Consider the following 26,602-nt stretch of genomic DNA (forward strand, 5'->3'; position numbering starts at 1 on the left):
CATAGATTTGTATAAGGGCAGTATAAATTGGTAGTTTTATTTTTAATTCCTTTTCTAATTATGCCTGACATGGAATTTGCCTTTTTTACTTCAGTCACACACTGGGTGCTATTTTAATCATAGAATAGCAGAGTTGGAAGGGGCCTACAAGGCCACTGAGTCCACCACAACCCCAAGATTGGTCAGCCACTGCTAGCTCAGATCCCACCAGCATTTATGTAACATGGGGGGGGGGGGTGTTGCCCAAACCAGGCTCAAACAGAGCTAGCAGATGTAAAAAGTGGGTAGATTCTGGTCCTTTCATAGCTACATGCCTCTGCAGAAGCCACCAGTGAGGGAGGAAGCAGCAGCCAGGCACCTACCTCTCCACTGTGCCTGGGTCCAGCTCCAGCTGAGAGCCCCCTCCCTCCTGCTGTCAACTGTAACTGCTGAACTTTGCAACTAAGATTGTAGTGCCTGAATTTGCTTTCCTTTTCCCCCTCCTCCTCCTCCCCCCTCCCAATCCCCTTTCCTTTTGTGTCATGTCTTTTAGATTGTAAGCCTGTGGGCAGGGACTGTCAAGAAATACTTTTGTAAGCCGCCGTGAGAGCCTTTTTTGGCTGAATGGCGGCATAAAAATCCTTAAATAAATAAATAAAAATACATAGAAGACACCGCAGAGGGTGCAACTAGCATGACAAATGGCATGGTTATCCACCTTCAAAACCGGATTTTCTCTCAATGTGCAACTCAAAGCCACAGACTATGGAATAAAGGGATCTGGGAGTGAGGAAGAGCCCTATGACCTAAATCAAGATAACAGACTGCTCTATACATATTTTCTTAACTCAGTAACTGCATTCAAACTGACAGCAGTTCTCCAGGCCAGAAGTCTTGTCTTTTCTTGTCTTGCCTCGGGAGGGAGTTTTAAGTGGAGGTGCCAGAGGAAAAACAGAAACGTTATACAGCAGGAACAGGGTGAAATAAGTTGACTATCAAAACTGTAATCCTATAAACCCTTAATTTGGAGTAAGTTCCATTGGGCACTGTAGGCCTTTTCCAGAGTAAAGTGTGCATTGGATCAGCCCGTATGGCAGCATTTTGCTTTGCTTCCTTATATGCGGCTTCACGCCAAATGCGTCTGGATGTCGCATGTTCGTTTTTGTTTGTCCAGCCGGGGGGAAGCGCAAACACGCCGAAAACGGCCGGTCGGCGCAAGACATATTGGAAGTGGCAGCTAAACGCTCCTATATCATCATCAGAACCATTCGAAGTTGACGTTCTCTCTCCCCCCCCCCCTTTTTCTTCCCTTACTACGAATTCACTCTTGTTTGCCTCGCGGCCTGCAAGAGCTCTGCAACAGGAGGAGGCGGAGCGAACCATTGTGCCTGGAGGAGGAGGATTCTTGTCAACGGGTTTCCTGGGCCGGCGTCGTCGCGTCCCACTCTCGAGTCACCCGCCGTTCGCCTAGGAGCGGCGCAGCTACCAGGGTGGGCTGCCAAGCGGGCGGCAGCCCATAGGGTTCTCCGTTGCAGGCAAGCGCTTCCCTTCTTTTTCCTGTCTCCCCCCACCCCACCCGTCACCCCCATTTCTAGGAATCATTTGGAGCACGCCGAGCCACTGGCGCGCGAGCTTGAGGTAGCTGGCGCGAGGAAAGGGCGGGTGCGCGCGCGCGTTCGATCGAGCCAGCCGCGGGTAGCCTGCAGCGGCCGCTGTTTTGCTCTTACGGGAGAGGAGGGAGGGGGTGGCGAGGGAGGAAGAGCAACGGGCAGTTGTGGCGCGTGGAAGGGGGGCTGGCGCGCGTGCGCGGGGCAGGTAAGCGGGGCTCCGGGTAGGAGAGTTCCAGCTGCGGAGGAGAGCAGAGGAGAGGAGAGGGGCGGCTTCCCTTTCCTTGGCGGCGGCGGGAGAGTTTCTTCCCGCCAAAACGGGAGCGATGAAGGGTTGGCGGGAGGCAGCTGCGTTGGCCTGGCGGTCCGGGTAGAGGGGCGGCTAAGAGGGGGCTTGTGCAGCGGGCTCCCCGCTGGCGGGGAGGCGGATGAGGGGAAACGGTGGATATATTTGTGCGGTTACCTCAGACGCTGCCCCTCTGATCTCCTCCGCCCCTTTTCAAAACAGCAGGTCGTGAGAACGGCGCTCGTGTTTAGTCCCGGCCAGTTCTCCGCAGCCGAAGCAGCAACATGAGCCGCGATTTCAAACCCGGGGACCTCATCTTCGCCAAGATGAAAGGCTATCCCCATTGGCCAGCTCGGGTAAGGCGCTTCCCCTCCCTCCCACCCACCCGCTCGCCTCCCCCTTCCCCTTCCCCTCACCTGCCCTGGTCGCCTGGCCATTGCTGCGCAGCGATATTCCCACATCGCGTCTTCGCCTGGGAACGCAACGTTTTGTGCGCGTCCCTTTCTCGCCTTTTCTAGTCTCCCACATTGGCTCAGGTGTTCGCGTTTTGCCTCTGGTTTTGTTCTCATTCATCCCTCGGGCCTAAGCCGCCCTTGTGGAGGGGGGCGTGTTGGTGTTGGTGTGGAAGTGACTTCTAAATCACATTGCAGATACCCACATGCTGTTTTTCGCCCTTTATGTTGTCACTTTGCAACATGCAAGCAACCCCCCCCCCCGTCTTTCTTGGGGGTATATTTGCATTTGGTGTTCAAAAACGTAATTTGTCCAAGTAAACTGGGTTGCTGATAGCAAACCTGCTTGCCTAGCTTTAGGTAACTTAATAAAGACCTGTGTGGCCAATACTTTTTAGGATGTTGAAAATGTTGCATATAACTTTATTTTTAAATGTTGAGTGCTAACCCTGGCCTGTTGGGGGGGAAAGGGGTTGTATCCAGCGTTCTTTCTACTTCAAGTAGGTCCATTGAAATAAATGTAAGTTAGACTAACATTGGATACAATCCAAGGTAAAACTGATGATGATTACTGCTACCAAAGCGTACAGTAACTGCATAGATGCTGATTAGTTTTTATTCAAAGCCACACAAAATCATTCTTAGTTATATGTGGCTAATCTGCATGATTTAGAAAGTCACAGTTCCAGCTCTTTAAGACACACAGACTGAGATCAGAGCGCAGGTCTTCAGGATTTTACATGCCTGTTCTCTAATAGAGCTTCGGCTATTGGACGGTATAAAAATTTAATAAATAAAAATAAAAAAAATAGGGTAGTTGTGTACTGCCAATGGCTTTTTAGCAGATAAAGTGGCATATAAATGTTACATCTTATATTTCCTCTTTCAGACTATGTTAAAAATGAAGGATCTAGACTCTTGTGTCTCTAGTGACACAAAATCTATAGTGTTGTGTGGATATTTGGTTTCTTGTTTCCAATTTGCCTAACTACTTATCACATTTGTTCCTCCTGGCTGTTATAAAATCATGAATCTAATATGGCATAGAGCAGCAGTTTATTTAATGAAAGAAAAAAAGTCCATGATACAGGTCATCATTCTCATGATTTTTACTAAATTGCCCCTTCTAATCCAGTTCCCTTTCACACAGTCACAAAAATCACTGATTCTGCACTTGTGTTATTAAATTCCACATCTGGGGTATAGATGTTCCTGGATGGAATATGTAGACTCCACCCAAAGGAAGTATTCAATCAATATTTTCTTATTGTATTTGAAAGTTGTATATCTGTTATATTTTGATGCTGCTTTGAGACACTGCTGATCTATGTAGTGAATCTTTCAGGATTGTTTTCATTTTAGATATAGATCTCTTAAATCCATCTTCCAGAGGAGTAGCTGTGCAGAATAACAGATTTATTGTGGAATAAGGTTTCATGGACTCATGCATCAGATGCATAAAGTGTTATCTTCAGTTGGCAGGTGTGGTTATTTTACACATACACAGAGAAGGACAATGATAAAAACTAGGGTGAAATGACAATGAAATGCAAAAAATACAGTCTGTGATGTGTCAGTTAAATGTATATAAAATAAGTAGAGTTAATATTCACAACAGCAGTAATTGGCTATACTTTCAGATTTGCTATGTTAATTGCCACCTGTAGAGGGAAGCCATTGTCTCTTCTCATGCTAAATGGATAGAATCAAACTTCTTAATAAGTTCTCATTCAGCAGTTTCATACTGGAACCTCCCTGCAACTCCACCTTGCAACCCTCTATTGCCTTGAAACTTTGTATCAACTCATTTTCTTTATTTCTTTTTTTAACTGGAAACATGGTACTGGATACCTGAAACAAAGTGATCCCTTAATTAATACCACGCAGATTTTTTTTAAAATCTGCATCTGCCTGGTGCCTACATTAGGCAAAAAATAACTGGATCATCCCTCCTGAAGGACAGTGTTAGTACTCAGAAAAGGCAAGCTGGTATCTTCTTCCAGTAGTCAATAAAAAACAATATCAGCAAGCAATGATTTTCTCATTAATATCGTTAAGAGATGCCAATTATACTAATGTGAACTTCCCATAGATTTCTAGTTGGCGGTTCTGTGAACAGAATATTGGACTGGATAGCCCAGCACAGCTCTTATAGCTCTTAAGTTAATACTATAATCCTATGAATGTTTATTTGGTAGCAAGTCTTTCTATAGTCAGTGGGATTTATTCCCAGATAATTTTGTATAGGATTGCAACATAAGAGAAAAGTATTGTGAATCCATTGCCTTTGATGATCAAAGCACCAAATGTATTTGCATTTAATGTATATATGTGGTTTTTTGTTCCTAATCCCAGCTAAGAATAGAACAGTCTGACCACTGTAACCACCAGTGGTTTAGGGTGCAATCCTGTGGCAATGCCTGTGAACCTTCCAAACTTGGAAGGCATACAGGCATCCTATGCAGAGCAGGAGCAGCAGCAGAGGCTATCTTTGCCTCCGTCCTTCTCTTGCTCTGCATTTTCACCAAATGGGCATTTTTACCCTTATAGTTAGGGACAGCAGAGCAAAAGGAAGGGAGGCCTGGGGATACGTTATATCCCAGCTTCCCCAGTCCTCTCTCTCCCTACTGGAATGCTTCCTTTACCCCCTCTCCGAGGTAGCTGACACCAGCTGCAAGGTGGAGGGGCAGGGAGCGTGGATTCCTGGATCTGAATCATCTTGTGCCCACCCCACCCCCGCCCCAGACTCTGTCTGGGGCCTTAGGATTGTTCCCTCTGTGTGTGTGTGTGTGTGTTTGTTTGTTGCTCCCTATAAAGGGTTGACCTATGGAGAATGAGGTAACTGCCCCTATGGACAGATTTTAGACACCTTTACATGGAGGTTAATTTTTTAGTTCTTTATGTTATTATATATTACAGGAAGTGAGTGGGTTATGTTGATTTTGATTTTCCACCTCTTGCCAAACTATACTGCACTAACTCTGAAAGTGTATTTGTAGAAGGACATGTTCAAACAGTAATTTTACTACTGTTGTACAAGCAATAAATGCATAGAAAAAAAGACATAGACTTCTTATATTCTTGCTTTAACTATATTGGGGCATGTGTTTTTGCTAATATATGAATTACCTTTTTTTGACAAATCTTACTAGAAGCAAAGAATTGTAAAAGTTCTGTCAAATATCTTAGTAGGTTACTGTGTGTGTGTGTGTATGCCAATAGCTTTCTTTTTAATTAGTGTGGTTCTATCCATACTGTTACTAGCAGGGAATATATTTCAGTTTTCCCCCTCCCAAAAAATATTAATCATTTATGACAATTGCTGGTAGTTGTGATAGACAGATGTGAGGTGGATTTCGAGAATCTTTATGCAAAAACACAGATTATAGTGAAAGACTCATTATGGATCTTGCATGCACTGTAACTTTATATTTTTGTGTGATTGCAGGAGAAGGACATACTTAGACACATGATTTCCAAAATAGAGAGAAAACCAGTATGAGCATTGTTCAGAAGGAGGATTAGAGGATGAAGTTCTAGGGTATACTTAGAAATATCTTAAGGATCCATGTCTTGGATACTGGATTCTGGAGAATTATGTCATCTGCAACTTCTTTAATTGTGATAGTTTCAGTAGGGGCAAGTCTGAGATGTGATGTGGATTTAAAATAGTGTATTTGTTTTCTGTGTACTTTCTGGACATTTAATTACGATAATTAAGATCTCTGAACATTTGTGCCATTGATTTAGGATTTTGTTTGTTTGTTTTTGGTACAATAAAGTTCTGGATGTTTTCTTTAATTGTGCTTAATGAATTCATGCAATATATGTTTAGGATAAGTGCATCTAGCTTTCATTAAGAAATCCAGATCTGTCTAGATTGAACTTTTATCTAGATCTCCTTATATTTCTATCTTTGGGAAGATTCAATTTATGCTGAGTACAATGAAATAATGAGTTCAATAACTATAACCTTTTCACAGTTCTTTAGCATTAACCCATCTTTAAATAATTTCCTATGAAGTGTTTGATTTAGAATAGTTTTTCCTCCCTCTAGGTTGACGAAGTTCCCGATGGAGCAGTCAAGCCACCTACAAATAAAATGCCTATATTCTTTTTTGGCACTCATGAAACGTAAGTCCTATTTGCACAAAGCTATACTGGTTTGATAGAGATTTTTGGCTGTAGAACTCTAGATTGTATGGACAACTTTTGCTGATTTTAATCTTTATTTCAGAACACACATACAAACGTGTTAACAAAATCACATTTTAACATTGGGTTACTAAACTCAGTGGAGCTGCTTTATTCCCATTCTTTAGTCTCAAGGGTCCTTGTTTTCTAGTTGCAGATCCCAGTTGGTTATCCTATATTATATTGTACTTGTGGTAGTGACGCTTTGCCACAAACAACGTATATGTCAGGAAGGTCAGCAACTGAGCAAGGCTGCTACCCAACTCAAGTTAGGGTACAATTGACAATGAGAGGAGGAATGAGGTCTGCAGTCCTGGCCCTTACAAGCATGCCCTGAACTCTAAGGCCAGGCACTGAAACGGAGCTGAAGCCAATAGGAATCAGAAGCAGCCATTATTTCTCCTGATTGGCTACTGTGCAGATTAGTTGTAGCCACCATTGAGGCTTAAAAGGTAGGAGTGCAAGAGTAAAGGGCTGACTGGTGGCTGAATAGGAAGGTGTGGGTTTAGCAAGCAGGTTGCCTCTCATCAAGATCTGGTCTTGGCTTCCTTGAGCAGCTGACCAGGCCAACTCTGGGTTTTTGTGAAGGAACAGCAGAGTAGGAATTGGGATGGGTGGGAAGCAGCAAAAATAAAGTATAGGGCTGAGGGGAGACTGGAAAGAAAGGGGAAGTGAAAGAGATGGGGAAGAGAATACATGAGGGACATGGTAGGGGGAAGATAATCTGTCAATTGGGTTGCTCGGTGGGAGTGGTGCGTGTGCTGGAAGTTAGCAACCATTGAATTGGCTGTAGGCTCCTAGGTCTCCTTTGGTCTCTGTACCTAAAAAGGATATTGTAGAGTTGATAAAGAAAAGGGCAATGAAAATGATCAAGGAGGTGTAGCAACTCCCCAATGAGAGATTGGGACTGTTTAGCTTTAAAACAAATGAATAAGGGGAGACATAGAGGTGTACAAAATTATGCATGTTGTGGTGAAAATGGATAGGAAGGCATTTTTCTCCCTCTCCTAATACTAGAGCCCAGGATAATCCCATGAAGCTGATTGGTGGGAGTCTTAGGACAGTTAAAAGGAACTTCTGTGGAATTTGCTACCACAAGATGTGCAGATGTCCACCAATCTGGATGGTGTTCGAAGGGGATTGGACAAATTGATGACCATAAGCCTATCAGTGGATAATATTCACACTGGCTATATGCTACCTCCAATATCTTATGGTCTTTCTGACTTTTCTTCATCTCTTATTCCTATCATTTAGATTTCTTTAGAATAGGAATGGGGAGCATATGGCCCTCTAGATATTTTTGGACTGCAACTGCCATCATCCTTTCCCATTGGCTATACTGACTAGGGCTAAGCTGCAGTCCACCAAACATCTTAAGGGCCACACATTCTCTACCATTGCTCTGGAAGTTTATTTCTGTAGAACAATATAATAGTGATTGAGCTTGGTTAGACCAAACTTCCATCTACTCCATGGATGCAGAGCCAAAAAGATGACCCCACACCCTAACCTCTGCAGGCCCTATGATGTCAAATGGGCATACCTACGCACCCCTGATGTTTGTGACTGTGGCCAGCCCTCTGCCAGCAGTGGGCACGACCATGCCCTCCTATCATAATTTACTCCCCTGCTACCTTAGGACAGAGACCAAGCTTTACAGCACGTGGGCTTTCCCTAACAGGGAAGACCTGCATACAACAAAGCTGAGTTAGCTGTATCGCCTTCGGTTCTCTAGTACGCTCAGCTCCAGCTTGGCTGCATGTAGGTGCACAACAAAGCAACAATGGGGATGGGGGAAACTTTGTTATCTCTGATCTGTGATTGGAGATAACTTCCCCTTCCTTCGTCCTCCACAACACAGCTCCTGGGAGAGGAAGGGGCTTGTGTGTTGTATAGGAGAAGACTCTTTAATTCTTGCAGGTTCAGGCTTCTCATAAGTCTGGCATAGTTCTACTGTAGCAAGAATAGAAATGGAGGATCAGTGCCAAAGCAGAAAATCAAGGTTTTTGATCCAGGAACATAGCCATAAAATTCTTCTCTCCTTCCCTCGTTTAGTTACTTTGTGCCTTGTCTAAATTTACAATGTATTTTTTGAAATGGAATGACTAGATCTATACACAGTATTCCAATGTGGCTGCAGAGTTCGTATCTATATAGTGGTGCTATGATATTACTGTAGATTTTCAATCCTTTTCCTAAATAACTCCAACATTGAATTGGCTTTTTTCACTACAACAGCCTTGCTGAAACTACAAAATACTACTTAAAGTTTGGGTTGAGGTTTTTAATAGAAAAGTGGTTTAATGTTTTATGACTACATTTTGTCCTGTGAACTTTTTATTGCAATCCCAAAATTAAATTGCTGGTGCTGTTATATCCAGTTAGAACTCCTGTATGCATATGTTAGGAATTTTATTTTGGTCCAGTGTACATCACTTTCGAAATATGCTGGATCTCAGCTGTTATTCTGTTGCCTAGTTTGGAAAAATTCTCCAGTCTATGAAAAGACATCTGGTATTTTCCCATAACTGCTATGTTTCATAAAGAGTACTTGCTGAAGATTTTTTCCAAAGCTTTTCGAAATCCTAGCATTTAAAAATATTGGATTGGATCCAGTGTTGGTCATCCCACTGGCAGAATGGAAACATCTAGTAGAATGGATTTCTCCTCTCCCCTGAAGACCCCCACGCATGCCCCAAATCTGCTCTGGAAGGAAGGAGGGGACTCTCAAACAAATTTGGGGTGCATGCAAGGAGCTGCAGTGGGGAAAGGAGAGGATGGGGAAATTCCATGGTGCCAATGTTGGATCCAATCCATTGTAAAAGAATAGTTATAAATAATAAAGGACTCTCCCTTCAAATCAGTAGTTTTGCTAGTAAAGGTGTTACTAATAAAGGCATTACCATAACATGTAAATTGCAGAGTGTACATGGAATAATTATGTGTTTCACTTTCTTTATAGAGCCTTTTTGGGGCCAAAAGATATATTTCCCTATGCGGAAAATAAAGACAAATATGGCAAACCAAATAAAAGAAAAGGCTTTAATGAAGGACTGTGGGAGATTGAAAACAATCCCAAAGTTAAATTTTCTAGTCAGCAGGTAAGTTCTCATCTTACGTAGAAACACTAATAATTTAGTCAGATATTTCTACTGACGTTCTAGCCTATCAGTGGTTGTTCTGAGTCTCTAGCCTACTATATGGATATGGTTAAGAAGCTTGTTAGATCATAGAAACTGTAGCTCTCAAAAAGTTCCTGCTATATTTCGATGGGTTACGTTCCCCTTTACTGGGGAGAACTGAGGGAGCAAACCAGTGAGTGATCAAGAGCCAGTTGTAATGTAATGTCTACAAATGTCTGTGGGTTGTCTTCCAGAAAAAAAAAAAAACAGGCTCCTTTCCACCACCCACACACTACAAGTGGTGGCTAGAAAGGACTTCTAGCACTTGCATACCTTTTGCTATGACCTACCTTTCATGTTGTTGCCCCACATCTATTCTCTCCTACAATCCTTCTGGTAGTATGAGTTCTTCCTTGAGCAAGTGGATATACTGCCTCTCTTTACAGTTTTTCAAGGCTTTGGGATGAGAGAAAAGATTCTTCAGGGAAGGGTGCCCTTGCTAGTGGGGAGAACAATTGTTGTATGGTGAGTGAGTGGCAGCAAATGAGGACCTCTCCTTGCCAGAAGTCCATATAAGGCAAAGAGTGAGTTCCACAAGTGTTCTCCAGCTAATGGAAAGAAGTTTGTTGCCTTCTTTCAGAAGACCAATATAGGCTATGGGTCATGTGGGGGAAAAGCTTGATTTCATACATCAGGCAGGATCCAACGCTACATTGTTGGAAGTGCTACATTGCTGCCCCGGAAATGATGGGCTGGACGTAGACAGGGATTGGTGAAGCTGGTTGCCACCCATGGATCCTGCCCATCTTTAAGAGGATAATGTATAAATCATCGTTGTATTTCCATATTAAGATTACATCTCATCACTAATTTCCTAGGTAGCGATGAAAAAAGTGGTTAATGTTGTTCTGCCAATCTGAAAATAGGTTATGCTTACTTATTTTAAGGCATGTTTGCTACCAACTTCTGCCCTAGAGAAGCTACCACCGCAAACTTCTGTATGTCTGTCTTATTTCCACATTTCACAGAGCATGGTTGTATAGATTTAGCCTTTAGAAAGGCAATCTTTGTTTTAGGTTGGCGGCTGGTCAGCAGGCTAGTGGTTCAACAAGCCTAGACAGAGTTCCCAGACAATCTCTAGCATCTCATCCCATGCTTAGACTGAGGAGCCAAACTAGTGCTGTACTTATAGAAGATCAAATGTATTATTATTGTTGTTGTTGTTGTTGTTGTTGTTGTATCCTGCCTTTTGCCCAATGCTGGGCCTCAAGGCGGCCTTACAAAGTTTAAAACATACAGGGGGGGGGGGAACAAAACCATAAACGTTAAAAATACACAACAAAATTATTAGACATTAACATAGATGGAGGGCCAGATTATTCCCCAAAGGCCTGCTGGAACAAAAAAGTTTTAGCCTGCTTCCGAAAGCCCATCAAGGAGGGAGCCAGCCTAGCTTCCCCGGGAACAGAGTTCCAGAGCACTGGAGCAGCCACCAAGAAGGCCCTCTCCCATGTTCCCACCAAGCGCGCCTGTGAAGATGGAGGGACTGAAAGAAGAGCTTCTCCAGAAGATCTTAAAGCACGGGCAGGCTCATAAGGGAGAATACGGTCTTTCAAATAACCTGGACCCAAGCCATATAGTCTTCTGGTTGCCTGGCAGTACACTTATTTTTTTACCAAAATATTTTCATTGGGTATTTGCTAGTTAAGCACAATCTTTGTAACTGCATGTGATTGTGAGAAAATCTCTTTTAAATTAGTAATCATATTTAGTTTTAGGAAGCAATGCTATGCATGTTTACTAGAGAGTAGACTCCATTGAGCTCAACTGAACATTCTGAATAAACATTCTTAGGATGCACTTTTAATCAGTTGTCTGTTTTGTATTTGTCGGTTATGCTGTATGCTGCCTTGAAATCTAATAATGTGAAGGATGGGGTAACAATGTTTAGATTTCAAATGTTATTTAAAAAATCACTTGCTTTGAAAATTGCTGCTCTCATATCTGTTTTTGCTGCTGATTTACTGACGTGATGGCAATGTATTTGTCCACAGTCCCAGCCAACTATTAACACTACAGTTATTAAAGAAACCGCTGAAGAAAGTATCCTAGATACTGAAGAAGGAAATGAACAAAAAATGCCCCCCAAACGGAGGAAGTCTACTGGTCTTAAGGTAAGTGATTATAAATCAGCAATTCAAAAGAGCTGCTTTCTAGTTCAAGTTTGTATTAAAATTAAGGATGCAGTCCTATCAACATATCTGCCTGTCTCCAAACTCGGAGGCTGATGGGCATCCTATGCAGAGCAGGAGGAGTGCCCTACTACAAGCCATGGGTTGTGTCATGGGTAAAAAGTTACACGCATTGCGTCAGATTCAGACAACAGGGCAACTTGTGCTGTATCACGGTAATTATGCAAATCACAGGCACAATGGCTTTCTTCACCCCCATGATAAAGTGCAGCACCTTCAGGAGAAAGGTGCTAAACCTTTTCCGGAAACTGCTTCTCCTTATCCATTTCTCTCTTGTTAGGGAGTATTCTGATCTTGGAGCTTCAGAATAAAAATGGTTATAAAATAGCAATTTAAGGGAGTGGGAAAGCAAAAAGTAGGTAGGGGAAGGATTAAGCACCTGCCTGCCATACTATATTTTTTTAATTACACATGCAAACACTATAGTGGAAATAATCATTGCCCTATTTCTGATGCAGATGTCTGTCACTATTGCATATAATTTGTCCCTTCTACTTGTATAATTCCTGTGCCTCAAAAAAAGCTGACCTGTGTAATGGTTGATTAAAATTGCAACACAACAGCAGAAGCTAGGAACAGCTTGCTTTGGGTTGTGGCTGAGCTGATGGTGGTTTTATAACTTGGTTTGGAGGGAATTCTATACCACAACTTCCTAGTTTGGGCATCATGGAAAACTGTAATTTAAGAAACCAGACTATCTTCACCAAATTTAAGCTCATGTGGGTAGTCTGATCATTCCTAGTCTGATGGTGACAGCTAAAAAATGGCCCAGTTGCTTTCTTTGAATTATTTTTAGGCTTTTGGAGATCACAACTGCTCAACCTGATCTGGAGCTTTTTCCAGCTGTCTCTGTTCTTTTTCCTGTTGATTTATTTTCTGTTGAGGTTTTCTTATGTGGGTTCACTGCATCATCCTTGCATGCCAAAAGCAACTGAAATATTTCATTTTCTAAAAACATGTTTCTTGGAGGGAAGAAACCTGGAACTGGAGGAAGGACTATTAATGGGAATTTTTGTTAGGGAAATTATTGCCACAGGCAAATTGCCTGATTACTAATGGTGAAAAACCATTGATAGTGTAGAGTGTAGACAAATAAGTATACAATTTTGTATTTGGTTATGCATTCATTTTTGTCTTTTTTGTTGTTGTTGCTCCCTAGTAATAGCTTTAAGAGTTAAAGAAATTTTCCTGACATTTGAATTGTTTTCAAAGTAATTTCACTTTCTGGTTTTAAAGATGATTTTCTCCTATTTTTCACTTTTTCTATATTCTTTTATATGTTTTAATTTGTATGTCATCTTGGGGGCATTTTTCAAACCAAAATGTGACTTATAAATAAATATGCAGTTAGTAAATTTGGAAGGTTGTTGAATAGATTTACTGCTTCCTGAGATATAAGGAAAAAAAGGGAGCTGTGACGTTTTCAAAGTATAATAACAAAAAGTAATGTGTATAATTATATGAAGTTCTAGACCTTAAGACCTATTTGCTTTGCTATTGGTGTCAGAGAAATCCCACAGCAATAAGGCAGAAATTAAGAAGGAATCAGGTTCCTAGGTAGATGGCATAGCATGCTATTTGTGATTTCATATTCGAATCATTTTATTATCAACACTTCAGGCAAAACTGGTGTCCTGACCAAGGGAGCAGCAGAGTGTTCACTCTTGTGATACAGAAAGAAATTCCCCATTTCCAGGAGCCAGGGCAAACTTAAATAAAGTTTGACACAAGGGAAACTTGATATATTAGTTCAATTGCATACAGAGCATAAAACTTTGTATAGTTTTATGAATAAATGTTGAATAAATGTTCATCCTGTGCTGATTTATTCCAATGAGAACAGTTCTTATGGAGCAATTTTTGAGTCTCAGATTAATAGATAACCAAATGTAGGGAGTGCCTAATCAGTTCCATGAGTTAAGAGAACATTGATGGTTTTCTCTTGGGTAGGGTTGTGCTCAGAGCAGAGAATCCTTCTAGGCATTAAGGCAGCTTTTAGGAGCAAACTGCTTATGCCTGCCAAATTGAAACAAAGACTTTGGCCAATCTGCCTTGTAAGGCATAGAATGACAGGTCCATCACACGGGCTACCAATGTTAACTTAAACATTGATTAAATACATAATGATACAATGTATGTATACTCTCAATCTCTCATGGGATCTCTTGGTCAGATCCTTACTGGCATGGGCATTCCTAGAGAGGTTCACCTGGCGCCTCTGTTGTGCTCATTCCGGCGCCAGGTGAACATTTTTATTCTCACAGATATTTTAGGAGATGTTAGGATTCATTCCCTTATCAGACCAATAAGGGGCCTAGCAAGGAGGCACCAGTCTTTAAAGGATAGGGCACACAGCCATCTTTTCTTCCACAGTCTCATTGGCTCAGTTCAGACAACACGTTAGTCAACACAGTGTGAATACTCTACTCAACATTTGAGTTTTTAAGGGGTACTTCCCACACAACATGTTCTAACTCCACCATTGTGTGACTGTAGACTACCGTGGAGTTGAGTAAAATCCATTGCAACATTTGATTGACAGTTACTCCGCCCTCTCTCCTCCCCTGGTCCTCCCGATAGGTCCTCCCTATCTCATCCTCCCTATCTCATCAGCCATTGCTTCAAAAAAACCAATCCCGGCGGCTCTCCTAGAGCAGCACTCCCTCCTTTCGCTGCTCTTGCCAGGGAACTCTGTAGCCGGTGGTAAAAGTCAACTCAACTCAATGGAAAACTCCATGGAGCCCCCACAACATGCAACACAATGTTTGAGTAGGAACTCTCCTCTTCACAGCATGGATATTCTGCATGGAGTATTTTCCAAAAAAACCCACCATTGTGTGGAGTTTTCCCGCCAGACAACATATTTCTCAACGGTGGTGCAAAATCTCCACTGTGGAGTTCTGAAACCACCATTGAGAAACGTGTTGTCTGAATTGAGCCATTATTTTCTCCCTCTCTTTCTCTGCCTACTTTTCCACTCTTAAGTGCCCACTGTTGGGAGCTTGCTTGCAAGGAGAGTTTGAAGACAGAGGGGGAAGGACAAGAAGAACTTCTTGTGAAATACTGGTATTGCATACAGCATCTGATTTTATTGCCCCAATCAGAAACTTCTAGCTTCTGCAGAAGCTCAGTGGCTTCAGCACAGCAAAGGATTTAATTAGCCTCCACAAATTTCTTTTTCCTCCTTTACCTTTAAGGTGCCTTACATAGCTGCAGACAGCAGATTAAGCCTAAAGGACAGTTCAGATCATGTGAAATCATGCTCCAGGAAATGCTGGGGAAGCTATGTGCAAAGTGCCTCATGGCACTACCAGGAGGTAGAGGGCAGTATCCAGTAGTGTCATTCCACTAACGCAAACGATGTTGTGCTAGCAGGAACTAAATTCCAAACTAGGCTCAAGGGGAGATTCGCAACAAATGTAAGAGGTTGTGCAATTTTTTTCAGGACAACTGAAAGATTCGGTATAGCTCCACTAGTGCTATTTTAGTTTGTGGAACGACAGTGTTGGATACTGCTCATTGTTTTAAAATAAATTTTACAGTTTAAAGCAAGAAAAAGACTTTACCCATCACAATTCATAAATTTGACTAAAGTATGTGCAACCCTCCACCCACTCCCAAATCTTCTGAAGTGCTACCTCTCTGAAAAGAATGATTTCTCCCTCACTCCATTTTCAATCATTTATTTTCCTCTTCCCTTAGCCTAGTGTTTCTTTTTCTTCTTTAGTCCAACCAGAAAAGTGGGTTCACATGGTTTTGGGGGAAGGAATATAGGGCTATTTTGTTTCTCGATTGTCATTATCGAGCAATAGAATTACAAGCATTTAAGAAAAACAGGTGTTAATTTGGAGGGGGGAGATAAATCCTGCTCACTTATACAATCCTAATTATGCCTACTCAGAGGTAAGTCCGTTATGTTCAATGTGGCTTATTTCTAGGAAAGTGTATATAGGATTCAAGCCTAAGTTACTTGTCAGAAGGTTTGTAGCCTGACTTAGATGTAAGTCCTGTGTAAGTGTGATTCTACAGACTCAATAAATGGCCCACCCCATTCCACTCCACGCTTTCAGCCCAATCCTGTGCATATGTTGTCATTAGTGGTGGTGGTAGGGTTGTTGTTGTTTGGATGGACTCTAGATTTAGTAGTGAAGGAAAGAGCCTTCGTACATGTTCAGAGTTACTTTGTCCATAAGTTAGCTCTAGTATTGAAAACAAACTCCTTGGCTGAATCTTGGTGAAATCTTGTCACAAATTAAGTTATGGGGAGAATGAGACAAGAAGAACTTGTACAAGAAGTAAAAACAAAACATCTCTTTTTATGAAGAGTTGCTGGAGGACAGAAAAATGAGGAGGGATTGTTGTGCAATTTTCTTGTAACAGGTTTGGTGAGAGCTTAATCTCTAAAAAGGGAGTGCTGAGGCTTTAGTCTGTGTGGGATATATTCCATCATTATTAAGTGTATGGGGAGTGAGAGGTGGTAATATCAATGGTGAGAAAAAAGCATTTTGCATATGCCCAAAGGTATTCTTTATTTCACTGGTATTGTGCTGACATTGGCTAATTATAAATATATTCTAGTAATTTTGCATAGCAAGTGTGAAATTTGTGTCATGGGCCTGTTACCTGGAAGTTTTAAGTACATAGCATTGCCCCTGTTTACCAATCCCATTTCTGGCCTGATGAGTTAATCTATGTATATGTAAGTTTTTTTTAAATGTAAACAGTTGACCATATAATTCAGCAGCAGCAGATAGATAGGACTGTCATCATTAGCCACCTGCATAGACCTTATGTGGATATAACTCAAAACAAATGATACTTGTATCTCATTCCCAGGGACCCGTAAAACAGGATAATATAACCACTGAAGCAGAAGTAGAAGAAAAAGAGATTGAAACTTCAAAAGACAATGATTCTTCAGAAAAACCTAGTTGTGAAGTACGTGGGTTTTAAAAAAATTGAATTATTTTTCTTTTTGATTTGACTCTGATTCACACAATGTTGTAAAATGGGAATCACGCACACACAAACCCTGCTCATCTTTTTCACATGAATTATACCCCTCTCCTGAATGTGATCTCTCTTTGGTATTATATATGAATTTGACTTGAATAGAAAAAAACTTTGGGCAGTATCTAGCTGTGTCATTCCGCTAGCTGAAATGATATTGCATTAGCGAGAACTGGTTCTGAACTGTGTGCTTGATGAGGTTATGTTTGCACAATCATAGTTGCACAAACAGTTCTGCATTACACATGCACAATATGTGTGCATTACCCATGTACAACCTCTTGTGCAAGTTTATGTACAATCATTTGCGCAAGCATAATATGCAATCATTTGCACAATGGAAAGATTTGGCGGAGCTCCGCAAGCACTATTTGAGTTTGTGGAACAACACGATTAGATAATGTCCTTTGTCTCCAGTGGGGCTATTTAGACAATTTAGGGCAGAGATGCACAACTGAAATCACTCCAAGGAATGTTTTGTCAACTCAAAAAAGTTGTAATAAATAAATAAAAGCAGTTTTGCTAGTTTTAATTCAGTATTATTCTTGAACCTATTCTCTGTTAGGTCAAAAGTGCATTAGCATGTATTGTGCAACATGTAGGGCTTCATAAATACTTATTATTGATCTCCTTTTTTCTCTCTCCCCAAGACTGTCAGCACAGAAGGGTTTACTACTCTTGAATGGTAGTAGTTTTCTGGGGTCTCAGGCAAAGGTGTTCTCATCACCTGCCAACTTATACTTCAAGTAGAGATGCAAGGAATTGCACCTAAGACTTTCTGCATTCAAAAAACATATTCTGCTCCTAATCCCAATGATTCCATGCTTAGCTTCTATTCATGCTAGCTTTGTTATTTCTAGAAACTGAGGCAATGCTGGATCTACAGCACGGGCTCTTCCATCTGAGAGCTGCAAGTTCCCTACCATCAGTGTAACTTAAGAAAGGGGAGCTTAAATTCCCTACCACCAGTGTAACTTAAGAAAGGGGGGCTTAAAGATGAGAGGACAGTATATTGTTAGGTGCTTCTGTAACTCCTCTAAGTTTGAAAGTAGTTTGCCATGCAGCATGGTGGTTCATGACAAAGTGGTGGTTGTGGTGGGGAGTCTAAAGCCTCCCTGGGCTCATGGAAATAGCTCCGTGGTTCTGTGAATCTTGCCCCTAGTGTACGAAGTTTAGAATCGTGGTACAGGTGGCTAATAATGGGCATGCATGTTGCTTTTTTCTGTGAGGTAGTAGGGTTATGAATTTGGTCAGTATTGATGCCAATAATTAAACTATTGTTTAGCATTATTTGGGGGGGGCATTATGACTTTCAATTTACTTTGACGATTTTCAAGGATTCTGATAATTTTTCTGCCTGCAGGATGTGGATAAATCAAATGATATAGCTGTTCCTAAGATTGCTAGAAGGGGGAGAAAAAGAAAGGTAATACTGAATATTTCTAGCATTTAAAAACTTTGTAAATTTGCACTGGATTATCAATTAAATTTAAAAAATATGGCTTATCATTGCAGGTCTACACTAACTATATCCTTAACAATGCAAAAATCGCAGCACTCCAGAATATGTTGCTAATCTTTGTGAAGCCTGTCTTTAAAAACAACAAAATTGTCTTTTTCCAGAATTATTTAGTAATTATATTTGTATCTGTCAATCCTTCATAACAGGTAGACTGACCTGAAGATAGTAGGTTGGATCTAAGCATATCCATTCATGGGGGGGAGTCCTTTAATGAATAGAAGGGTCTTTGATCCAGTGGAGACTTCTCATGAAGGGAGGGAGGAAAATTTTACTGATTTTACTCCATCCTCAGCCCTCCTTGCCACATCCAACACACTTCCCCCAACCCTCTGGAACAGATTTTGTTTGGAGGGGGAATCAGTGCATATCATCTCTCCTTACATTAGCAGGCACCAAGACTAGCCTTTCCATGATCAGAACTCCACTCACAGGATCTTAGGTTCCACACTAGTGACTGGCCAAGGTGTCCCATTTTATTTCATTCTCCCCACCCACCCCTCTCTCTCCATGCTACATTGGCTTTTTTGAAAAACATCCCAGTGATTAGTGAGAGCAAGACATTTGTGAATGTCACTGAGGTATCTAGATATGACAGTTCAGAATAAACTTTATTATGCTTTGCCATCCGCATCTTGGACTACATCTTGTTAATATTCTCCAAGATTCGAACCAAAGGTATATAAACTCAATCAATCAATCAAGTTTATTACAGCAAACAGCCAGCATGGGTATTCTTAGGCTGTCCAAACATTTGGAACAACAGTGTAATTTAGTAAAATTTATATGAAGGAATTTCTTTAATACAGGCTGAAAAACAAGCAGAAGTTGAAGAGACAGCAGCAATGGTGGCAACGGCTGCAATTACAGCTCCAAAAGCAAGCCCTAAAAGAGGAAGGCCAGCTGGTAAGTTGTAGAGTGTTGACCCTTGCCTGTTGGTCCTAATTTTTCTCAATTAAATATTACATAGAAAAATAATTTATAGACCGCAAAATACCAAAAAACAAGTTGTTAGAGAAGTCCCTATTAGGTTAGATTAATTTGGACTTCTTGCCTATGCAAGTACCAGTTTTATTTATTTTTTAGTACTTTAGTGCTGCCTATATGTAAATCAATCCTTCCTCTTGAACTATGCTTTCAAATGCAGTGTAAAATTGCACAATTGACTTAATCTTTGTGGCCTGTTAAAGGAAATGTAAGGATTTTAAGTACACTAAAAAGGGAAGAGCTTATTTTCATATGCAACAAATGGAAGGACAAAATAACTGAACACATTCCCATGTGCTTTCATCACTAGGCAGTGTATCCTCAGTATTCATTGGTATGCTTCCATTGTGTAACAGTATCGCCCTGATACCAGATGCATTTCTAATGCTAAGCTACATTTCTTAATAATACCCTATTTTAGTGAGAACAAGCAATTGCTAAACATAAAAATATGAGTCCTGTCTGCTAAAATGTTAAACCTCAGTTGCACATAGGTTACTTGGAAAGTTCGTTAATACTGGCAAAATTGGTTACCAATGTAATGTGTTTAAGAGTTCAGCCTAAGAGAGAGATGCAAAGAGAAGACATTTGTGCTCAGACATTTGTGTGCTTCTCACTGCAGTTTTTGCAGTGCCCAAAACATTGAGTGAGCAAACTTTTGGCTAAACATACCATTCTCTTCTGTTCATGCATGTCTTTTCTTTGTGACCTGGGCATACATGTCTAAATACTATAGCTTTACATGATACAGCATGTTTAAATGATCTTCCCAAGCATTGTGATAGAAGCTCTTAAACAGATTGGAGTTCAAAAGTAAATATTTTCATTTCACTTATATTTCTATACCATCCCACAGCCAAAGCTCTCTGGACAGTTCACAGAAATTAAAAACCATTAAAATACATTACACAAAGTACAAAAAAAGCATTTGCATAAAAACATATGGACAGATAACACACACGAACAACATATATCTAAAAATGAATTTTTAAACATTTAGCCAAAGACCATCCGAGACGTAATTAAAACTCATTATATGCTGCCAAAGACCAGGGAGAAGATGAATATATCAGTGTTTCAGAAATAAAAGCAAGAGGAAAATGCAATAGCATGTACACCAAGAGACTTCCATTTTTGTTTCCTGCTCCTACATTGTTGCACCTACATTGACCCAAGTTTCATACTGGGAGTGCAGGATACCTGTTAAAAGGGGGAACTTAGGGAATACTTTCAGTGGACATGTAGATAGTGTGGCATCTGTGCGCGTGCACACACACATGCAGATTTCTAGTAAAATATGCTTTCTTAATTGGGAACTACGTTATAAAGCTGCAATTTTATACATTCTGAGTTGCAAAATTATACAATAAAAATGTTAACAAAGCTACATTGTTTTGTGTGAATACTTGTTCTCCGCATAAATGTATAGAATAAAATTAGCATGTTCATTAAGGACTGGATCTGGTTGTTCTTGGATGGAAAAACAGAAAAGCCATTCTTCAGGTCTTTGATAATATGTTACTAGTTTGCTTTGCTTACCACATCATGGGCTCCAGGAGCTAGTTTAGCTAAATTACTGGTTTTGTAGTAGGGATGATTCTGACCAAGAAAAGCTACTACATTAATGCAGTTAACATTGTTAGTGTCTGGCTGTTAGCTTTCATCTCTTGATGGACAACTAAATTTAAACTGAAATAGTGGTATTATATTTAATCAAATCTAATGTTTCTTTATGAAATTAGCTTCTGAAGTAAAGGTTCCAAAACCCAGAGGGAGACCCAAATTGGTAAAACCACCTTGTCCTCCGGAGGGCGACATGTAAGTTGGTTTTAAAGCATTGGTGTTTATCACAAAGAGTTAAGAATGCAATAGGTGAAAGTGTAGAAATTACATAGAAACTGTAAGTATGTATCTGAGTAACCTGACCTGCCTTCAGGTGCATATTGTTACCCTTTGATCTGCCCTATATCCAGGCCAGATCTACCCTATATACTAAATCTGAGGATCATTCTTATCTCAGGTTATAACATTGCATCAGTTTCTTAGGCGCTTTCCTATTAAAATACAACCAAGTCTTTTTTTAAGGGTCTTAATAGGAAGGGAGTAACAGGATGCAATTAAGAACTTGCTGTGAGAGGGAGCAGTGCCAGCCACCTTGGAGGCAGCAGTTGTTGTGGGACTGCTTCTTAAGAAACCCTTTTTTGCATCCTAAATAGTATAAACAATTATTGGCCAGTCACAAATATCTATCCTTTAGAGCAAAATGCTTAACCAGGTGGCTGCCATTCAATTCCATAGGTTTTTCCCCAGATAATGCAGAAATTCCTGGATTATGAGAGAGACTGAACAGTGAAAAAGAGCGGAAAAAAGGGCATAGCTTTTCCACAGAGGAATGTGAACCTGAGAGAAAGTTCCTAGGATGCAATCACAGCAACAGTTGAGAAAAAATTGAGAGGGAAGGTAGGGGCCACCCTTTTAAGCATGTGCTTTGAGGGCTGGGGGCAGGCCTCCAAACAAAAACATATCTGTCGCCTAGCTTTCTAGAAGATTCTGTTCAGACACAGAAACTATGTGTGACTGCACAGATGACTAGTTAAACTATAGTTAAAAAGAACAACAGTTACAGGTGGATCCTGGTCCATTTTTGGCACAATTCAAAGTACAGGTGCTTACCTGTTAAGCCCTAAATAGCTTGGAAGCTGACTACCTAAAAGACCACCTTTTTCCACATGACCCTGCTTAAAAGCTGATTTTTAAGTTCTTTTATATATTTCTCATCACCATCTGAAGTTAGGTGGCTAGTGACCAGAGAAAGGGCATTCCCCTGTGGAATTCCCTATCCAATGAGGTGCACCTGAGGCAAATTGTGATGTCATCAAGGAAAGATTTTCTATTTGCCTAGGCTTTTAACATGTAATGTCGATTGTTTGAGTATATAATCTGCTTTGCTGAAATGTATGCTGATTTTCTATGCTGTTCTACTGCAGTGTTTTAAGTATTGTTTATATTTCATATTGATGTATTATGATCTTGGTTATACACTGCCCGGCCCTGATAGCTTTGCTGAAAGACAGCTTTAAAGGTGGTTTGCCGTTGCCTTCCCCGACCGTTATTACCTTTCCCCCAGCTAGCTGGGTACTCATTTTACCGACCTCGGGAGGATGGAAGGCTGAGTCGACCCGAGCCGCCTGCCTGAAACCAGCTTCCGCTGGGATCGAACTCAGGCCGTGGGGAGAGTTTCGGCTGCAGAAACTGCTGCTTTACCACTCTGCGCCACACGAGAAAACGTCTGCGAAAGCTGGCATCCCTCCAAGAGTCAGTAATGACTCAGTGCTTGCACGAGAGGTTCCTTTCCCCCTTATATAAAATATATGTATGAACTTGTGCCTCATCATGAGGATGCATATGCAGCCCCTGCAGTTTGGGCAGTTGAGTCTGTTTTGAGTCCATGGAAGCCACACGTACATGTTGAGGCACCTTTTGATGCAGTCAGCAGCTCCATTTTCTTTAAACTGTGTGCCATTTTCTTGGTAGAAAGGCAGGGTACAAAACAAATGAATAAATAAGATTAATCTTCCCTTAGGCATCTGTGTGCAAATTTATTTTTAAGAAGACATTTTCATGACATTTAAAAAAATGATTTTGGGGCTGGCTAGATGATAATAGAAACATAATTCTTGCTTTGGTTTGGGGTGTTTTTCCAGTGTTCATGAGGAAGATAAGAGTAAGAAAAAGGCCACTGAAGAAAAGCCACTAAAAAAACAGAAAAGGGATGAAGAGAGTCTAAGAGAAGAAGAGAAAGTAAGAAAAGACCCAGATAAAAAAGAAGGCAAGAAGGAAGTTGAGATAAAAAGGAAAAATGCTGTTAAAGTGGGATCGGCCTCAGCCTCTGATTCTGAAGAAGATGGAGAAGAGCAGGAGGGGAATAAAGTATGTATGTGTCCTATTTTTTCTTTGCATTAGGCCAGGAGTGGGCAGATGTCAAGCTTGTGGGATTTTCTTTGTTATTTTCCTAGAATCGTGTGATCACCCCTCCTGGAGGCAAGTGTGCAGTAGTGGCTTAGAAAAAAGGAAGGATATATACTTAGACTTAAGGAACCTGGCATATCTGAGTGCATATCACAACTGAGCTCACAAGTCCTTTCCCTCCAAATTTTCTTCATTTGAATAGCCTAATTTGCTATTGTTAAAAAAAACCTGGGAGTCAGAAATCCTTGGTGATCTGCAAATTACTCAAGTTTAGCAGTAGATCCTGATCTACCCTGTATTATAGAATAATTCCTATATATACCAGGGTATAGTCTGTAGTTAGTTTCAGATGCTCCAGATTATTGTTGTTGTTATATAGGGTAAACCGACTCCTTGATAATAGGACCATTTGAATCCATCATGTCAAAGTAATAATTATTATAAATCATTGCATTTATATCCTGCCTTTTCTCCAAGGTATTCAAGACTGTAAATGTGGTTCTGTTTCTTCCCCTCCCACCTATTTTATCCTCACAACAATTCTGTAAGGTGGGTTAGGCTGAGTAATAGTGATCACCCAGTGAGATTCAGGGCTTAGTAGAGATTTGAACTGCCCAGCACTACTATTTGAACCGCCCAGCACTATTATTATCAATACCTATAAGACCCTACAGTTTTCAAAGCTCTATACAGTAACTGAAAAATAAACCAGTCTCTGTCTGTAAGCTCACAGTCTAATAGACATGATACAAAAGGAAAGAGGTAAGACAAAAACAAGCATTGATGGCTGAGTGCAATACTGTACCTAAGCTCCCACCTAGTAGTAATGTGGCCATGAATGCTAATTGCCATGTTTCACTATTCTAAAACATGCTTGAAGTTGTGTCTTAGATATATTTTCCCTTGATTCTGTAATATAAATTCCATTTTAAGAAAATGTTTAAAATAGATTTTTAATGCGCTTTTCATTTACATAAAACTGTAAATCAGTATCAGATAGTTTGAATGTTTGTGCTTTCTGACATCTTTTAAAAAAAACATTTAAAATTTAGTGAGGTTAGAAGATTGCAGCGTTTTGTTGTTGTTCATCTGTGCTTCACATTTATACATACTTTATTTGGAGAAAGAAGGAATAAAATCTTGTTCGTAGATCGTCATCTGGGATAGATTTGGAACTGACCAAGCAGTTGACTTCAGTTACTAAAAATATTATTTCCCTTCCTATTCAAAATTAAAATGGAATAGAAGAAAAAGGGAAGAAATTTTCAAGGACCTCATAGAAAGAATATTTTAAAAACTCAACATGAGCGTGAAGTAGCAGAGAGAAAACGTAAACAGGAAGAGCAAATGGAAGGAGAATTGTGAGTACAACTTACATGGTTGTGCAAATGTTAAGTAGTTATGTGACTAATGCGTTAAAACAAAAGATGAATATTTTTAACCATTTTTATCATAGTGTCTTTGCAAGTAGTATTTAGGTCTGTTAGTATTTAATTTCTATATGAATGTTACTTGTCTTTTACTTAGAAACAGTAAGAGCAGTAGTTCAATAAGACTAGACTCATAGTGTGCGTTTGGACGACACTTTAGTCCACGGAGTGTGAATAGTCCACTCCACGGATGACTATTTGCGTGCCACACTTGGGCAACACAGAAGTACCAAGGGACGGGACGATCGGCGGCTCCCCAAGCACTTCCCGGGATGGGATTATTTCCAATGCAATAGAGGCATGCTGGGCAAGAGCGTGGGGGTTTCTGCCGCTCTTGCCTCGTGACTCTGTAAGCACAGGAAATAATCCACGGAGCCCACCAGACGACACAATACTCAACGGTTGTGCAGTTAGTCAACCCTGCACAGCGCTGGTTATCTCCATTGGTTATTTCTTGCAAATAACCAACTGTGGCATGGTTTTTCCCTGACATACGACACATTAGTCAATGGGGGATTATTTAAGCAATGGTTACTTAAATAGTCCACTGTTGACTAATGTGTTGTCTGAACTGACCCATAGTCTATTTCAATAGTTCGTTAGTTAATAAAAATTGGCTTTCCAGGAAAGGAAGAAAATGAAAACATCCAGCAGCAAGTCAAGACTAATATGAACAAAAAAATGAAACAAACTTCCATTTTTCCTGAACCAGAAAATGTTTCTGTTGAATCTGAACCAGAACATGGAAGACATCAAGTTAACAGTTAAATAATAGGGGTTCAATTTTTAAAAAATTGATGTGGCAAACACTCTGATTAATTAATATTTAAATCAAGAGTACACACAAGCAGCATCTGGAAGGATTTCTATTAACTTGCTTTGTTAAATTGTTCTTATGAGGAAGAAGAGAATAGTAATTGATTCATCTTCATATTTGGTGGATTTGTGGGTGGAGTAAGTATGAGCTATAGTTTTAATTTAAATTGTTGAATATTTTTGATAGCCAAAACAAAGAAGAAGGCAAGAAACCAGAAGCTAAGAAGATGGAGAAAAAACGAGGTCAGTAGTGAAAGCTTATTTTCTGACTGTAATCAAATATTCATTTAGGATATTTTTGTTATATATTCAATAAGTTTATTTTTTTACTAAGGTGCACCCAAAGGGAAGTATACACTGGTTTTTATCATATATTTCTTTTTTCCCTCTCTCACTTGTGTAAATACTAGTTCATCTTTTTAATTTCCATTTGGGGAACCTTCCCTGTACAGATATGTGCCTAGCCTTATAGTATGAAAGGTGGAATATTGGTCAAACTTCTTGTTCCTACTCATCCAATATGATTCCAGGATTCATAGTGATGTTACAGTGTTGGATATCCACATCATAGAATAAAATATATTTGAAAATATATATATGTAAATGTGTAACACTTCTTCAGAGCAACATGTTTATTAAAACGTAGTTGTTTTGTTTCAGCGAAAAAAGCAAAAAGTGTTGCCTGTTTTTCAGCCATGTGCTTAAAACCTGATTACCAATATACTTTTTAGGATTTCACAACAATGTACTTATTCTATTGGTTTGCTGGGTTGCTTATTAGTTTTGGCGTATGTTACACCATTTACTTAAAGATGCTCAAAGGTATGATCTTCTAATAGAGTTTATATTCACTATCATTTACAATATATTGTTTTTAATATTTAGAAACGTCAATGGATTCTCGGCTGCAGAGGATACATGCAGAAATAAAAAATTCACTCCAAATTGACCATCTTGTAAGTATCTGTGTTATATC

The 26,602-nt window shown here is 40.2% G+C and overlaps 1 protein-coding gene across 1 annotated transcript in view; it reads left to right on the forward strand.

Annotated features, from left to right (window-relative positions):
- The first annotated feature begins 2,060 nt into the window (after positions 1 to 2,060).
- Positions 2,061 to 26,602, forward strand: part of PSIP1 (PC4 and SRSF1 interacting protein 1) — a 29,464-nt gene continuing 4,922 nt past the window's right edge. The window contains exons 1-12 of the mRNA XM_063129240.1: positions 2,061 to 2,228; positions 6,382 to 6,458; positions 9,484 to 9,622; positions 11,698 to 11,817; positions 16,732 to 16,833; positions 18,269 to 18,331; positions 19,234 to 19,330; positions 21,154 to 21,229; positions 23,116 to 23,341; positions 24,626 to 24,741; positions 25,814 to 25,869; positions 26,512 to 26,582. Coding sequence (XP_062985310.1) covers positions 2,157 to 2,228; positions 6,382 to 6,458; positions 9,484 to 9,622; positions 11,698 to 11,817; positions 16,732 to 16,833; positions 18,269 to 18,331; positions 19,234 to 19,330; positions 21,154 to 21,229; positions 23,116 to 23,341; positions 24,626 to 24,741; positions 25,814 to 25,869; positions 26,512 to 26,582 — 1,215 coding nt within the window. The 5' untranslated portion in view covers positions 2,061 to 2,156. The remainder of the gene's footprint in view (positions 2,229 to 6,381; positions 6,459 to 9,483; positions 9,623 to 11,697; positions 11,818 to 16,731; positions 16,834 to 18,268; positions 18,332 to 19,233; positions 19,331 to 21,153; positions 21,230 to 23,115; positions 23,342 to 24,625; positions 24,742 to 25,813; positions 25,870 to 26,511; positions 26,583 to 26,602) is intronic.

Source organism: Elgaria multicarinata, chromosome 6, assembly GCF_023053635.1.
Source record: "Elgaria multicarinata webbii isolate HBS135686 ecotype San Diego chromosome 6, rElgMul1.1.pri, whole genome shotgun sequence".
Lineage (NCBI taxonomy): Eukaryota > Metazoa > Chordata > Lepidosauria > Squamata > Anguidae > Elgaria > Elgaria multicarinata.